Source organism: Manacus candei, unplaced genomic scaffold, assembly GCF_025592945.1.
Source record: "Manacus candei isolate 608988 ecotype Guabito, Panama unplaced genomic scaffold, ASM2559294v1 h1tg000123l, whole genome shotgun sequence".
NCBI lineage: Eukaryota > Metazoa > Chordata > Aves > Passeriformes > Pipridae > Manacus > Manacus candei.
Window position 1 is genome coordinate 430010 of NW_026138171.1, and position 17881 is coordinate 447890.

The window sequence follows — 17881 nt, forward strand, 5'->3', positions numbered from 1 at the left end:
TTGGTACAACAGAACTCCAGAGAGGTCCAGCTGTGACAAGGTGGAAGGTGCAAGGGGTGGGGTCAGAGGAGCAGAGGGACCTGCACTGGCCCAACTCAGCTGCTGCATTTTTTAATCTATCAAAAGAATCCATTTTTCTCAATATCCAACAGTTGGGAATCACATCCCTGGAGCAGCTCAGGTGCCTCTGGGCCTCCTGGAATTGCTGTGAACCCTTCCAGGAGTTGATTGTGTCCCTTGGCAGGGTTCCTGTCCTGGCTGTGAACCACCTTATTATCCCCCCAAACACTCACTGGCTCCCTGGAATCCATCCCAAATTCCTTTCAGTTTTATTGCACTTATTTTCTTGTTGTTTGGGCTTTTTTTTTTTTTCCAGATGAAGACACGTGGCAGGCTGGTTTTGTTTGTTTGTTTTTTTTTTAATGGCTCTAAACACTGCTGGTGTCACACCCTCTAATCTAATCTAATTTATGGCCTTGGGGTTTTATGGCCCTTTAAACGTCTTGGAGCTGCCTGGAATCCTCCAAAATCCCACTCTCCAAATAATGCAGGTGCTTTAAATGAGCAACTGTGGCCAAGTGTGGAAAATCCCACGTGAAAACTTGACCTTTTGAGTCCTTAAAGAGATCAGTGTCACTGAGCTGGGCTTTAATCTTGGCCTAATTAAGTCTGTTTGTTGGAGAGCCACAGGTCCTTAATGTGTGTTACTAATCCCCTGCTTAATCCAAACAGTCTTTCCAGCAGGGAATAGGGATATTTAAATCCATGGAGTCTCTCCTGCTCCTTGCTGGGAGAGGGGAGGAGAAAACCCAGAGGGCAAAAGGCAAAATCTTTCCTCTGAGGATGGAGCAAAGCTGGGGATGCCCTTGGATGTCTCCAGTGGGATGAGGGAGGAAATGGGGGAGAGGAAGATCCAAGCTCAGGAAGGATTTCCCTGGGCAGCCTCTGGCTCCTGTGGTGAAAGGAAATCCTGGCTTCCTGCAGGGAAAAGGAAACTGGGAGAAGGTTTGAGATCCTCTGAGCACAAAGACCTCTGAGATCAAGTCCAACCATCAACCCACACCGTTAAATCACGTCCCCAGGTGCCACATCCACGTGGTTTTTTGGACTCTTCCAGGGATGGTGAGATTCCACCACCTCCTCCCAGGGATTTACAATCCCTTCCATGACAATTCTTTTCCCTAATTTCCAATCCAAACCCCCAAGTTAAGGCAGTTCCCCCTCATCCTGTCATTTCTTGTCCTCTCACCTGTCGCCTCGTTCCTCTCACGGTGTCTTGGTTTGTCTCTCCCCTGGCTCCTGCTCAGGAATTCCTGCTTTTCCATCCCTGCCAGGCACAGGGATGAGCAGATGGATAAACAGGATAAACCCTGCCTCAAACACAGGCTTCAGCTACAGGGTCCTGTTCCCCAAACCAACCCAAATCCTTCCAGGACCTGCAGGGAGACGACAGGAAAGGTGGAGAGGGACTGGAGAAGGGCCTGGAGGGACAGGACAGGACACAGGGAATGGGTTCAAATGGAAAGAGAGCAGGGTTAGGTGGGATATTGGGAAGGAATTGCTGGCTAGGAGGGTGGGGAGGGACTGGAATGGAATTCCCAGAGAAGCTGTGGCTGCCCCTGGATCCCTGGAAGTGTCCAAGGTCGGGTTGGAGCAACCTGGGGTAGCAGAAGATGTCCCTGCCCATGGCAGGGGGTGGGAATGGATGGGCTTTAAGGTCCCTTCCAACCCAAAGCACTCTGGGATCCTGTGATTCCATGGAGTTGGAGGCAGGGATGGCTCCAGACAATTCCTAGGGGATGCTGCTCCCAGGGATTAAAGCAAAAAGCTAAACTCCAGGGAGAGCTGAGAGCCCCTGGCAGGGCCTAAAGGGGCTCCAGGAGAGCTGGAGAGGGATCTGGGACAAGGGATGGAGGGACAGGACACAGGGAATGGCTTCCCAGTGCCAGAGGGTAGGGATAGGTGGGATATTGGGAAGGAATTGCTGTCTGGGAGGGTGGGGAGGGGCTGGAATGGATTTCCCAGAGGAGCTGTGGCTGCCCCTGGATCCCTGGAAGTGTCCAAGGCCAGGCTGGAGCAACCTGGGACAGTGGGAGGTGTTGGGGTTGGAACTGGATGGGCTTTAAGTTCCCTTCCAACCCAAACCATTCCAGGATTCCCTGATTCCCTGATTGCACCAGCTGCTGGAGGGGGGGGTGTTCCTTTCCCTGGGTTTAACCCTTTCCCTGGGATTCCTTTCCCTCTCTTTAAGCAGAGCCTTCAGTGCCAACTTCCCCAGCAGAAACCCCCCTGCTGATCCCATCCTTGGCCCTGCTTTGCCCTCCTGGACCTGCAAAAAGATGATTTCAGCAGACAAGGCCTGTCCCAAAAACCTCTGGGACCACTGAAGTCTCTGCTCAGCTCTCCAACCAGCTGGAAAAGCCATTCCATAAATCCATGGCTCACTTGGAGTGTGTGAGGGGGGAGGATACAGAGCTCAGGGGAGCAGCTGAATGGGAAGAACAGGAGGGTTTGGAACTCAAACCCTCAAAAACCAGGAGGTTTTTGTTTCAGACTCCTCAAAACCAGGAGGACAAACCAGCCCAGAGAGCAGGGAAGGAGGGAGGAGGCAGCTGTGGGGAGAAGGACTGGGAAGAAATCCAGGGATTTGGCAGGTGGGGATGAAGCGTGGGGATGTCCATCATCCAATATAAATGAAATTCCAAAGGCTAAAACTGTTTGGGTTTGGAAGCAAAACCAGAAACCTCAGGGGTTTGTCCTGTTGAGTCTGCCCTGGGATAAAATAAGCAGAATTAAATCCCCTCAGTTTTGGCTGAGCCTGACTCCTGGAGCCTGGCGTGTCAGGAATGCTCCTCCCCTTCCTCCCGTCCCAAAAGAGAAGCCCCAAATTCTTGGCTTAAAACCTTCAAATCCTGGGCTCACATCTGGTTTTGTGAAACCTTCTGGCAGCCCAAAGGAGGGGTTTCCACTCAGGATCGAGCTGCAGGTCCCACTTCAGCAGCTGAACCTGCAGGTTTGGTGCCTCTGGAGGATCCATTCCTCGTTCCTCGCTGAAACCCAGCCAAGAGAGGGAAATTCCAGGGGGGTTTTTAAGGAGTTTCCAGGAATTCCATCCCAGAAAATCCACCTGTGGCTCAGATGAACACGACCAAGTGTAAAAGGCTGTTCCAGCCTCGCTGTCTGGGCTGCAAATGTTGTTAAAGGCAGAGATTTTCTGCCAAAGCACTCGGGTCTGAAGGCAGATTTGCACTTTGGAGGAGATATGTTATATATATGTTATATTATATGTAACATAAAGATCAGTATGTCAGAGTATGACATTCTATATATATATTATATAGAGGTCAATATACCAGAATATATATGTGTTATAACATATTATATATAATATAAATATCAATATATCAGAGTATTACATTCTATATATATATTATATGGAGGTCAATATATCAGAATATATGTATGTCATAACATATATAACATAAAGATCAATATATGAGAGTATTACATTCTACATATATATTATATAGAGGTCAATATATCAGAACATATATATGTTATAATGTATTATATATAACATAAAGATCAATATATCAGAGTATTACATTATATATATTATATAGAGGTCAATATCTCAATATATATATGTCTTATATTATATATAACATAAAGATCAATATATCAGAGTATTACATTCTATATATATATTAAATAGAGGTCAACATATCAGAATATATATGTTACAACAGATTATATATAACATAAAGATCAATATATCAGAGTATTACATTCTCTCTATATATTATATAGAGGTCAATATATCAGAATATATATATGTTATATTATATGTAACATAAAGATCAATATATGAGAGTATTACAATCTATATATATTATATAGAGGTCAATATCTCACAAATATATAAATATAAAGATCAATATATCAGAGCATTACATTCTATATATATATTATAGAGAGGTCAATATATCACTATATATATATAACAGATTATATATAACATAAAGATCAATATATCAGAGTATTACATTCTGTATATATATTACATAGAGGTAAATATCTCAGAATATATGTATGTTATAACATATATATAACATAAAGATCAATATATCAGAGCATTACATTCTATATATATTATATAGAAGTCAATATATCAGAATATATGTATGTTATAACATTATATATAACATAAAGATCAATATATGAGAGTATTACATTCTATATATATATTATATAGAGGTCAATATATCAGAATATATATATGTTATAACAGATTATATATAACATAAAGACCAATAGATGAGAGTATTACATTCTATATATTATATAGAGGTCAATATCTCAGAATATATATATACTATATGTTATGATACAATATATCATATATAATATATAATGATATATCATATATAATATATAATGATACATATAGAACATAGAATATATTCCCTACTATCCAGCCTAAACCTCCCCTGACACAGCTCCAGCCATTCCCTCAGGTAATGATCATGGATAGGGGTGGGAATGGATGGATTTGAGGTGCAACCAAGTGCCAGGTCCTGCACTTTGGCCACAACAACCTCCTGCAGCTCCAGGCTGGAAAGCTGGAAAAGTCCCCGGGGGGGCCAGGTGTGCCCAGGTGGATTGTATCCCAAATAGTGTGTCCAGCAGGACCAGGGGAGGGATTGTCCCCCTGTGCTGGGATGGGGGGAGGTCCCCCTGGAATCCCGGGGGCAGTTCTGGGCCCCTGAGACAGGAGAGACACGGAGGGGCTGGAGCGTGTGCAGGGAAGGGAAGGGAGCTGGGAAGGGGCTGGAGAATTCCTGAGGGAGCTGGGGGGGCTCAGCCTGGAGCAAAGGAGGCTCAGGGGGGACCTTCTGGCTCTGCAAGTCCCTGCCAGGAGGGGGGAGCTGGGGGGGGGTCGGGCTCTGCTGCCAGGGAACAAGGGACAGGCCAAGGGGAAACGGCCTCAGGCTGGGCCAGGGGAGGGTCAGGTTGGATATGAGGGGGAATTTCTCCATGGAAAAGGTGGTGAGGCCTTGGCAGGGGCTGCCCAGGGAGGTTTGGAGTGCCCAGCCCTGGAGGTGTCCCAGGAAGGCCTGGCCGTGGCACTCAGTGCTCTGGGCTGGGGGACAAGGTGGGCATCGGGCACAGGGTGGATCCATGGGCTGGGAGGGCTTTGCCAACTCAAATAATTCTGGGAATAGTCTCTGCTGCCCTGGCAGGGAAGGATCCGATCCTGCTGTGGGGATGGATTGAGATTGTCCAACAGAGCAGTCCATGCTGGGGCTGCCAGAGCTCCAGGAGTGTCTGGACAACGCCCTCAGGGACAGGGTGGGATTGTTGGGGTGCCTGTGCAGGACGATCCTTGGGGGTCCCTTCCAACTCAGGATATTCCATGATTCCACGATTCCAGAGCTTGAGTAACCAGACCAATTCCCAGAGACAATCAACTCACCTGCATCCTTTGCAATCGCAATTAACACCTCGCGTTTACGGGAATTAGGAATTTATTGGCGTTGTTCATCTCCGTGCCGGGCCCAAATTCCAGCGCGGTTCCAGCACAGCCCCAGGGTTGCCATCAGAGGGCTGTATCCAGGTCGCCTCCCGGAGCGGCAGGAGGAGTCACGGAGGTGGCACTCACTGCTGTGGGCTGGGTGTGGGTCACCGGTCGGGCTGGGTGATCTCAGAGGTCTCGTCCAACCCAATTATCCTATAATTCCATGGAATGTCGGGCGCTGCCCCCCGCTCCGTGCCTCGCTTTCCCCTCAGCGGGGGGGCGCCCGCGCCGCCAGGGGGCGCTGCTCCCCCCCGCCCTCCCTCAGAGCCCGCGCCTCGCTCTGGCCACGCCCCCGCCGCTCCTGATTGGCCGCCGCGGCCGCCGCCGCCATTTTCAAACCGCCGCCGGCGCCGCCGCCGCCATTTGTGACCGGGCTGAGGCGACTCCGCTCCCGCTCCTGCTCCCAGCCCCGCTCCCAGCCCCGCTCCCAGCCCCATGGAGGCAGAGCCCCTAGGCCAGAAACCCCCTCGGCGGAGACGCAGCAGGGCCAGCAGCCCTCCCCGCCCGGCGGACGGCACCCCCGGCGCGGCCGCCTCCTGCAGCCGGTAGGAGTCGCGATCCCCCCGCGCGTCCCCCGCCGTGAGGGGCTGAGGGTGACCCGCGGGCCGGGGGTGCCCTCAGGGGACACCCCGCTCTGCTCCCCTCGTTCTCCCCTCAGCTCCCCTCCCGCCTTCCCCGGCTGGCTGTGGGGGAGCCCTCCCGCTCCTGTTTTCCCAGGGAAATCCCCTCCTTCCCGCTGTGCGGCACCTGCGCTGGTGTCATGAAGGGAATTCCTCTCCTCCAGGCTCTGGGAGGGTCTCCTATCCCGGGTTGTTCCAGCCTGGCCTTGGACACTTCCAGGGATCCAGGGGCAGTTCTCTGGGCAACCTGGGCCGGGGCCTTCCCACCCTCCCAGCCAGCCATTCCTAATTCCCAATATCCCACCGAAATTCCCACCCCTGTGTGCCAAACCTTCATGGAAAAACCTCCCCTGTGCGTGCCATCTGTTACTGTTATTCTGATATATCGACCTCTATGCAATAGATACGTATATAAAATATATATTGATATATTGACCTTATATCATAACACGTAGTATATATATATTCTGATATATTGACCTCTATAATATATATATAGAATGTAATACTCTATATTGACCTTTATGTTATATATAATGTATTATAACATGTATATATATTCTGATATATTGATCTCTATATAATATATATAGAGAATGTAATACTCTGATATATTGACCTTTATGTTATATATAATATATTATAACATATATCTATATTTTCTGAGATATTGACCTTTATATAATAGATATAAAAATATATATTCTGGTATATTGCCCTATATATAATATAGGTATAAAATATACCTTCTGATACATTGACCTTTGTATTGTATATAATATATATAATATATATTCTGATACATTTACCTTTATGTAACATGTATAATAATATATATAACCTGAGATACTGACCTATAATATGTATAAAATATATCTTCTGATATATTGACCTCTATATGACATATAATACATAATATATACAATAACATATACTACATAATCTAATATATGGACCTTTATGTTATATATAATATATATAACATTTATTCTAATATATTGACCTGTATCTTATATATAATAGATACAATATTATAACATATAATATATATAAAAATATGTTCTGAGATATTGATCTGTGGATAATGTGTATAATATATGCATTCTGAGGTATTGACCTATAATAGGTATAAAATATATCTTCTGATATATTTTATATATAATATATATACTATATATTATAAATAGTATATAAAATGTATAATATATATTTTATATATATAATATAGTATATATTATATATAAAGTATATCAAAAGATATATTGACGTGTATATTATATATATTATATAATACATACTATATTATAACATATAATAAATAATCTGAAATATGACCTATATATAATATATTTATATAAAATATATCTTCTAATACCTTGACCTGTATCTTATATATATTATATAACATATACAATAGTATAACATATAATAGATAATCTGATATATTATCTATATATAATATAGATATAAAATATATCTTCTGATATATTGACCTGTATATAATGTATATATGTACTCTGAGATCTTGACATATATATGATATATATAATGTATAATAGATATATAATAATATATATATACATTCTGATCCATTGACCTGATATATTCCCACGACCACCCACTAAAAGAAACTTGAGAGGAGTTAACCTGAAATTCAGTTTATCTGGGTGTGTTTAGACCTTTATCAGCAGTGACCCCTGAGTGACCCATCCCCTGGTGCCTCAGGTCTGACCAAACGCTGCCTGATCAGCAGAGTTTCGTGGCTTTTGTTGCTCTCAGGGCTATGAAATGATGTTAAAACCCACATTTCTATGTGACAACTGTGGCTTTAGACCCCCCCAGCCCAGTTTCAACTTCCAGGGGCAAAGATTCCCTCCTGGATCGGGATCTGACTCCACTCGCCGGGGTGTTGTTGCTGCCCTTTGCACCCCAGGTGGGATCCGAGGGGTGGGGGATGTTCCTGCTCTTCCTCCAGCCTGGGAATGAGGCAGGGGAAGGGGAGATCTCCTTTTGTGACCAGCTGACCCGCCTGGTGGGTGAGGGGAAGGTGTGGATGTGTCTGCCTGGACTTCAGCAAAGCCTTGGACACCGTCTCCCATGGGACACTCCTGGAAAAGGCTTGGCCAGGGGCACTCTGGGCTGGGTGAGGAACTGGCTGAGGGCCCAGAGAGTGGTGGGGATGGAGCTGCATCCAGCTGGGATCCGTCCCCAGGGGTGTCCCCAGGGATCAGTGCTGGGCCCAGTCCTGTTTAATGTCTTTCTTGATGATTTAGATGAGGGGATGGAGGGAACCATCAGCACATTGCAGGTGAGCCCAAGCTGGGGGAGTGTTGATGTGCTGGAAGGCAGGAGGGCTCTGCAGAGGGCCCTGGCCAGGCTGGATCCATGGGCTGGTTCCAAGGGGCTGAGGTTCCCCAAGGCCAAGGGCCGGGTCCTGCCCTTGGGCCACAAGAAGCCCCTGCAGCTGCAGGCTGGGCCAGAGGGGCTGGAGAGCAGCCAGGCAGGAAGGGAGCTGGGAGTTGGGCTGGGCAGGGAGCTGAAGAGGAGCCCGAGGGTGGCCAGGGGGGCAAGAGGGCCAAGGGCTGCTGGGCTGGCTGAGGAAGAGTGTGGCAGCAGGAGCAGGGCAGGGCTTGTGCCCCTGGGCTGGGCGCTGGGGAGGCCACCCCTGGAGTGCTGTGTCCAGCTCTGGGCCCTGAGCTCAGGAAGGCCCTGGAGGGGCTGGAGCAGGGGCAGAGAAGAGCAGCCAGGCTGGGGAAGGGACTGGAGCCCAAGTGCTGGGAGGAGAGGCTGAGGGAGCTGGGGGGGCTCAGCCTGGAGAGGAGGAGGCTCAGGGGAGACCTCCTCACTCTCTGCAACTCCCTGCCAGGAGGGGGGAGCCGGGGGGGGTTGGTCTCTTTTCCCAGGCAACCATCAGCAAGACAAGAGGGCTGGGTCTTCAGCTGTGCCAGGGGAGGTTTAGGTTGGATATCAGGGAGAATTTCTTTGCAGAGAGGGTGCTCAGCCATTGGAATGGGCTGCCCAGGGAAGTGGGGGATTCTCCATCCCTGGAGGTGTTTAAGGACAGACTGGATGTGGCATCAGTGCCACGGGCTGGGAACCACGGCGGGGTTGGATCAAGGGTTGGGCTGGAGGATCTCAGAGGTCCCTTCCAACCCAACTGATTCTGGGATTCTATGTTTGCATGGAATCAGGATCAAATTACAGCTCCCTAATTCCCACCCTTGCAAAAGCAGAGCCCAGTGGAAGGCTCTGGTGATTCCCCGAGGTGATGAAACACTGGGATGGTCAGGAATTCATTCCTTGGCTTGTCTATGTGGAGACTGCAGGGAAGTCGGGATAAAACTCCCAGAGGAACTGATGCAGGGAAGAATGACATGGATTAAACAGAAACAATCTGTATTTTTATATATTATAATCTATTTATATATATATATATATCAATATAAGCATCTTTTTTGCTGGCTGTGCTCCAGTTGCTGTTGTTTCCTGGGCTGGGAAGGCCCAGAGCTGGTCCCAGTATCCAGATGGGATCTCCCAAATCCCAACTGGCACCGCTTGGCCTTGCTCTGCTTCCCCACTGCAAGGCAGGAATAACAGAATTTTATATGGTTTAATCCCTGCAGCTGTTGGGCAAGTGGCAAAAAGTAGGACAGAGGGGCAGGGTTGGGGTTTAAAATTGAAAAATAACAATAAATTAGAAATGAGAATAAGTTTAATTAAAGTAGATTAAAAATAATAGTAAAATTAATAATAAATTTAATGATAATAGATTTAAAATAGTAGTAAAATTAATAATAAATTTAATGATAATAGATTAAAAATAATAGTAAAATTAAGAATAGATTTAATGATAATAGGTTAAAATAATAGTGAATTTAATAATAAATGTAATAATTATAGATAAAAATAATAGTAAATATAATAATAAGTTTAATGATAATAGATTAAAAATAATAGTAAAATTAATAATAAATTTAATAATAATAGGTTAAAAATAATAGTAAATTTAATAATAAATTTAAAATGATAAATTAAAAATAAATTAAAAATAATAAATTTAATAATAAATTAATAATAATAAATTTAATGATAAATTTAAAAATTTAATAATAAATTTAAAACAATAAATTAAACAATAAATAATTATAAATTTAATAATAAATTAAATTAATACATTTAATAATAAATCAATAATAATACATTTAATAATAAATTTAATATAATAATAAATTTAATAATATTTTTTTAAAAAATAACAATACACTTTAAAATCAAAACCTGGAAGCAGTTGAGGTCTTTTTAAATGACTTTTAGCCAAATGTACAAAATCTGTGCCTTAAATTTGAGTGTCTGACTTGGGTTTGGAGCAAAGGCCTCCATTCTTTAAACAAGTGCTTTTTGCACTAAGATAGAAATATATTTCACATATGCACAATTAATAACAATAATAATAATAATAATACACTTTAAAATCAAAACTTGGAAGGACTTGGGGGGGTTTAAATGACTTTTAGCCAAATGTACAAAATCTGTGCCTTAAATTTGAGTGTCTGACTGGGGCTTTAAGCAAAGGCCTCCACTCTCTAAACAAGTGCTTTTTGCACTAAGACATAAATATATTTAACATATGCACAACTAAAAAGAAGAATAATAATAATAAATAAAATAATAATAAATTTTAAAATCCAAACCTGGAAGCACTTGGGTCTGAAGTTCCAGGGTCTGACTTGGGTTTGGAGCAAAGGCCTCCACTCTCTAAACAAGTGCTTTTTGCACTAAGATATAAATATATTTCACATATGCACAACTAAAAAGAATAATAATAATAAAGTTTAAAATCCAAACCTGGAAGCACTTTTAGCCAAATGTACAAAATCTGTGTCTGAAGTTCCAGGGTCTGACTGGGGCTTTAAGCAAAGGCCTCCACTCCCTAAGCAAGTGCTTTTTGCACTAAGACATAAATATATTTAACATGTGCACAATTAATAATAATAGTAGTAATAATACACTTTAAAATCCAAACCTGGAAGCACTTGGGAGGTTTTTAAATGACTTTTAGCCAAATGTGCAAAATCTGTTCGAGGGCCTGACTTGGGCCTTAAGCAAAGGCCTCCACTGTGTTTTGCACTGAGATACAAATATACTGAATTAGACATAAATATACTGAATTAGACATAAATATATTGAATTAGACATAAATATACTGAATTAATATTAGTTTTAAATAGGTTTAACTAATATTCTCTGCCCAGCAAATGCCCTCAGTGCCCTGGCAGCTAAAAAGGGAGGAGGAGACACTGTTTGGGTGCGCTGGAACAGCGTCTAATTTTCTATTTAGCCCCTTTCCCCTCTGGCAAAAGCACCTGCAGCTCCTGCACAGCAACAGGAGTCGGGTTTCGGGGAGAAACCTGGGAGGGAATGGCTCTGGGAAGGAGGGGGAGCCACAGGGAAGGGCAGTCCTGGAGGAAAAGTGAGGAATGGGGGAAAAAAACCCTCTACATGAATCAAAATTAAATATATAATAATAAATATATACTAACAAACATATGCTGGTAAATATTAATTGGATCTTAATTAAATATTAATTATCTACATGAATAAAAATTAAATCTATAATAGTAAATATATAGTAATAAATATGAATTAGATATTGATTAGATATTCATTATCTACACGAATCAAAATTAAATATATAATAATAAATATATACTAACAAACATATAGTAGTAAATGTTAATTGGATATTAATTAAATATTAATTATCTACATGAATCAAAATTAAATATATAATAATAAATATATACTAACAAACATATAGTAGTAAATGTTAATTGGATATTAATTAAATATTAATTATCTACATGAATAAAAATTATATATATAATAGTAAATATATAGTAATAAATATGAATTAGATATTGATTAAATATTAATTATCTACATGAATAAAAATTAAATATATAATAATAAAGATACACTAACAAACATATAGTAATTGGATATTAATTAAATTTAATTATCTACCTGAATAAAAATTAAATATATAATAATAAATATACACTAACAAACATATAGTAGTAAATCTTATTTGGATATTAATTAAATATTAATTATCTACGTGAATCAAAATTAAATATATAATAATAAATATATACTAACAAACATATAGTAGTAAATGTTAATTGGATATTAATTAAATATTAATTATCTACAGGAATAAAAATTAAATATATACTTATAAATATACACTAATAAATATGAATTAGATATTGATTAGATATTAATTATCTACATGAATCAAAATTAAATATATAATAATAAATATATACTAACAAACATATGCTAGTAAATATTAATTGGATATTAATTAGATATTAATTATCTACATGAATCAAAATTAAATATATAATAATAAATATATACTAACAAACATATGCTAGTAAATATTAATTGGATGTTAATAAATATTAAATATCTACATGAATCAAAATTAAATATATAATAATAAATATATACCGATAAATATGAATTAGATATTGATTAGATATTAATTATCTACATGAATCAAAATTAAATATATAATAATAAAGATACACTAACAAACATATAGTAATTGGATATTAATTAAATTTAATTATCTACATGAATCAAAATTAAATATCTAATAATAAATATACACTAACAAACAGAAACAGCAGCAAATAATCTCATTTTTTCACTCAAAGGGGTGTTTTTGATGGTGATGCTTCCCTTCCCTTTTTTCTCCCTAACTGTGGCTTTTCTGGCAGGCCGAGCTGTTGGTTTGCCCCTGATGTCTCTGGATCAAAGCCCTCCCTTTCCACCAGCCTTCCCTGGGCTGGGAAGACAATCCCAACACATATTTTTAATTCCCTTCCCATTAGCACATCAAAGTTCACCCCAAAAGGGAATTTTTTCCCTCTTCTGGAGAAGGTGGCAATTCAAAATGCAGCCCTTGGACACGGCTGGGAGCTCCAGGGAATGTCGGAAGGCTCCAGTTCCCGAGGGATTTTATTCCCAAGGCAAGGTCTGAGTGTCTGGATGGGAGGTTTAGACCCAGCTCCCAGGAAACAAATCCCAAATTTCCAGTCCATATTTCAGCCTGAAGTTTCTCTGAGAGACTGTGGAGACTTCAGGAATCATTAATTTAAAAAATCACATGTAAATTTGGAGTTTTACTGGGGGGGGGGGTTATTCCCAAAGCAAGTTTTGAGTGTCTGGATTGGAAGTTTAGACCCAGTTCCCAGGAAACAAATCCCAAATTTCCAGTCCATATTTCTCTGAGAGACTGTGGAGACTTTGGGAATCATTAATTTAAAAAATCAAATGTATATTTGGAGTTGTACCAGGAGGGTTTTATTCCCAAAGCGGGTTCTGAGTGTCTAGAAGGGAAGTTTAGACACAACCCCTTCAGACAATCCCCCTTCCCCAGGCCTCAAACTCAGCTCCCAGGAAAGAAATCCCAAATTTCCAGCCCATATTTCAGCCTGAAGTTTCTCTAAGAGTCTGTTGAGACTTTAGGAGTTGTTAATTTAAAAAATCAAATGTATATTTGGAGTTTTACCAGGAGGGTTTTATTCCCAAAGCAAGGTCTGAGTGTCTGGATGGGAGGTTTAGACCTGGATCCCAGGAAACAAATCCCAAATTTCCAGTCCATATTTCAGCCTGAAGTTTCTCTGAGAGACTGTGGAGACTTTGGGAATCATTAATTTAAAAAATCAAATGTGTGTTTGGAGTTTGGAGTTAAACCCCCTCTTTTAATTATCTCCAGGAATAAATATTAATTAAATATATAATAATAAATATATACTGACAAACATATGCTAGTAAATATTAATTGGATCTTAATTAAATATTGATTATCTAGAGGAATAAATGTTAAATATATAATAATAAATATAGACTAACAAACATATACTAGTAAATATTAATTGGATATTAAATATTAATTATCTACAGGAATAAATATTAATTAAATATATGATAATAAATATATAATAATAAATATTAATTAGATATTGATTAGATATTAACTATCTACAGGAATAAATATTAATTAAATATATACTAATAAATATTGATTAGATATTGATTAGATATTAATCCTCTACAGGAATAAATATTAATTAAATATATAATAAATATATACTGATAAATATTAATTAGCTATTGATTAGATATTAATCATCTACAGGAATAAATATTAATTAAATATATATGATAAATATCTACTAACAAACATATACTAGTAAATATTAGTTGGATATTAATTAAATATTAATTATCTCCAGGACTAAGTATTAATTGAATATAGAATAATACCATTTTCTCCTGCTGTAGAAAACATGCCCAGTGAAACAATTAATGCCATTTTAAGGTCACCTTTGTCTTTTCCCCTTCACTTTTGGGTGGCAGAGGCTTTATTAAAAATCCAGTTTATCGAAATCCCCTGACCTGGAACCTTCCTGGGCCTTTATTGGGAATTGTTGGTGTGAGGGAACTGCCCTGGACATGGAATTAAAGATGGGAACGTTCCTGCCTAGGATTTCCCTGGGAACAGCTCCTGGATTTGTGGAAAATCATCCCAAACTGGGCCTTTTTTCACCCCTGCAGCTGCTGCTCCCCCACCTTCCATCACAAGTGACCTCCAAACCCTGTCAGCATTTCCACACCCCTCTGAGTGCTCATTTACAGTCATTAACCCAGGCTTTTAATTACTCTATGCTGATGATGGGGCTGCTCCTCATTGCCCTGGAAAGCAGAAGTCGAGCTCCACTTCCCAAATCATCACCTTCCCTCACAAATCATTCCCCTCAGCATCCAACTTCAGGCCACTAATTACTGCTTTAATTAATAGTTTTCAGGGCAAGCTCGTCCCAGCTGCTCTGCAGATCAAAACTCACCCTGTTTCTGGGCTGCTAATTAAATTAATTGGGGGGTGAGTCCAAGGATGAGAGAATCTGTCCTGTTCAAATGGTCCCTCCCTGTTTTCCTTGTGAGGAGCTGCAGAAATTCTAAATGAAAACCCAAAGCACTTTGGGAGTGGTGGGGATGGAGCTGCTTCCAGCTGGGATCCGTCCCCAGGGGTGTCCCCAGGGATCAGAGCTGGGCCCAGTCCTGTTTAATGTCTTTCTTGATGAAAAAGCCAAGGAAAAGCACCTCAAAATCCTCAAAATCCCGCTGCTCTGGCCGGGGGAGAACTGGCTGATCCCAAATATAAAGTGTGTTTGTGCTGCCAACCCATCCCTGCCCCCCTTTATTCCTGGTTTTTAGACACAACCCTTTCAGACAATGGCCTCAAACCCAACTCCCAGGAAAGAAATCCCAAATTTCCAGTCCATATTTTGGCCTGAAGTTTCTCTGAGAGACTGTGGAGACTTCGGGAATCATTAATTTAAAAAATCAAATGCATATTTGGAGTTTTACCAGGAGGGTTTTATTCCAGGAGGAGCCAAAGCAAAACCAGACTCAACAAACAAAGGGAGAAATAAAAAAAAAAAAGAGGGGCAAAAAGCCAAAAGTATCCTTAGAATTGCAAATCCAGGTGGGCCCCACCTGGTGTGGAGGAGGAGGAAGAGCTTCAGCCAAGGTTTCCTGCGTGTTCCAGCAGGCAATTCCAGGGGCAGACAAACCCAGGCTGCTTTTCCCGGGATTCTCTGATGTTGTCGGGACTCCCCAGAGGCTGAGTTCCCTCATCCCATCCTTTGGAGTCCCCTATTCCATCCTCTGGAGTCCCTCATTCCATCCCCTTGAATTCCCTTATTCCATCCTTTGGAGCTCCCTCATTCCGTCCTCTGGAGTCCCTCATTCTATCCCCTAAATTCCCTCATTCCATCCCCTTGAATTCCCTCATTCCATCCTCTGGTGTCCCTCATTCCATGCCCTTGAATTCCCCTGTTCCATCCCCTTGAATGCTTTTATTCCATCCCCTTGAATTCCCCTATTCCATCCCCTTGAATTCCCCTATTCCATCCCTTGAATTCCCCTATTCCATCCCCTTGAATTCCCTCATTCCATCCCCTTGAATTCCCTCATTCCATCCCCTTGAATTCCCCTATTCCATCCCCTTGAATTCCCTCATTCCATGCCCTTGAATTTTTATTCCATCCCCTTGAATTCCCTTATTCCATCCCCTTGAATTCCCTCATTCCATCCCCTTGAATTCCCCTATTCCATCCCCTTGAATTCCCTTATTCCATCCCCTTGAATTCCCTCATTCCATGCCCTGGAATCCCTCATTCCACCCCAATGGCTGAGGTGGAACTGCTCCTTCCCAACCTACAAAGCTGGGAGGGGAAAGCTTAAAAAACCCCAAAAAGGAACATGGACATCGAGCCCTGGAGTCTGGGAATGCAGGGAAAGGAGTCTGGATTCCCAAAGGAGTCTGGGAATGCAGGGAAAGGAGTCTGGATTCCTAAAGGAGTCTGGGAATGTTGGGAAAGGAGTCTGGATTCCTAAAGGAGTCTGGGAATGTTGGGAAAGGAGTCTGGAGTCCTAAAGGAGTCTGGGAATGTTGGGAAAGGAGTCAGGTGTCCTAAAGGAATCTGGGAATGCAGGGAAAGGAGTCTGGACTCCCAAAGGAATCTGGGAATGCAGGGAAAGGAGTCTGGACTCCCAAAGGAATCTGGGAATGCAGGGAAAGGAGTCTGGACTCCCAAAGGAGTCTGGGAATGTTGGGAAAGGAGTCTGGACTCCCAAGGGAGTCTGGGAATGTTGGGAAAGGAGTCTGGAGTCCTAAAGGAGTCTGGGAACGCAGGGAAAGGAGTCTGGGAGTCCTTAAGGAGTCTGGATTCCCAAAGGAGTCTGGGAATGCAGGGAAAGGAGTCTGGGAATGTTGGGAAAGGCGTAACCAGCTCACCTGGTGATCCAGAGGTGCCCAGCGTGGTTTGCATCCCACTGCTCTTCCCAAACTGGGAGGGGTGGTGGGAACAGGAGCTCTTGGGAAGGCAGAGACCTTCCAGCACCCTCTGGAAGAGGGTCAGGCTTCTCCCTGGTCTCCTCTGGCTTTTCCAGGGGTTTTCCTGGAGTGCTGTTACACACAGGGAGCTCCAGAGGATGGAATGAGGGGATTCAAGGGTATGGAATGAGTGAATTCAAGGGGATGGAATAGGGGAATTCAAGGGGATGGAATGGGGGAATTCAAGGGATGGAATGGGGGAATTCAAGGGATGGAATGAGGGACTCCAGAGGATGGAATAAGGGAATTCAAGGGGATGGAATGAGGGAATTGAAGGGGATGGAATAAGGGAATGTAAGGGGATGGAATGAGGGAGCTCCAAAGGATGGGATGAGGGAATTCAAGGGGATGGAATGAGGGAATTCAAGGGGATGGAATGAGGGAATTCAAGGGGATGGAATGAGGGAATTCAAGGGATGGAATAGGGGAATTCAAGGGGATGGAATGAGGGAATTCAAGGGGATGGAACGAGGGAATTCAAGGGGATGGAATAAAAATTCAAGGGGATGGAATGAGGGAATTCAAGAGGATGGAATAAGGGAATTCAAGGGGATGGAATGAGGGAATTCAAGAGGATGGAATAAGGGAATTCAAGGGGATGGAATGAGGGAACTTAAGGGGATGGAATGAGGGAATTCAAGGGGATGGAATGAGGGAATTCAAGGGATGGAATGAGGGAATTCAAGGGATGGAATGAGGGAATTCAAG

At 42.2% G+C, this 17881-nt stretch overlaps 1 protein-coding gene across 1 annotated transcript in view; it reads left to right on the top strand.

Annotated features, from left to right (window-relative positions):
• Positions 1–5907: 5907 nt before the first annotated feature.
• Positions 5908–17881, top strand: part of NET1 (neuroepithelial cell transforming 1) — a 63467-nt gene continuing 51493 nt past the window's right edge. The window contains exon 1 of the mRNA XM_051770686.1: positions 5908–6123. Coding sequence (XP_051626646.1) covers positions 6014–6123 — 110 coding nt within the window. The 5' untranslated portion in view covers positions 5908–6013. The remainder of the gene's footprint in view (positions 6124–17881) is intronic.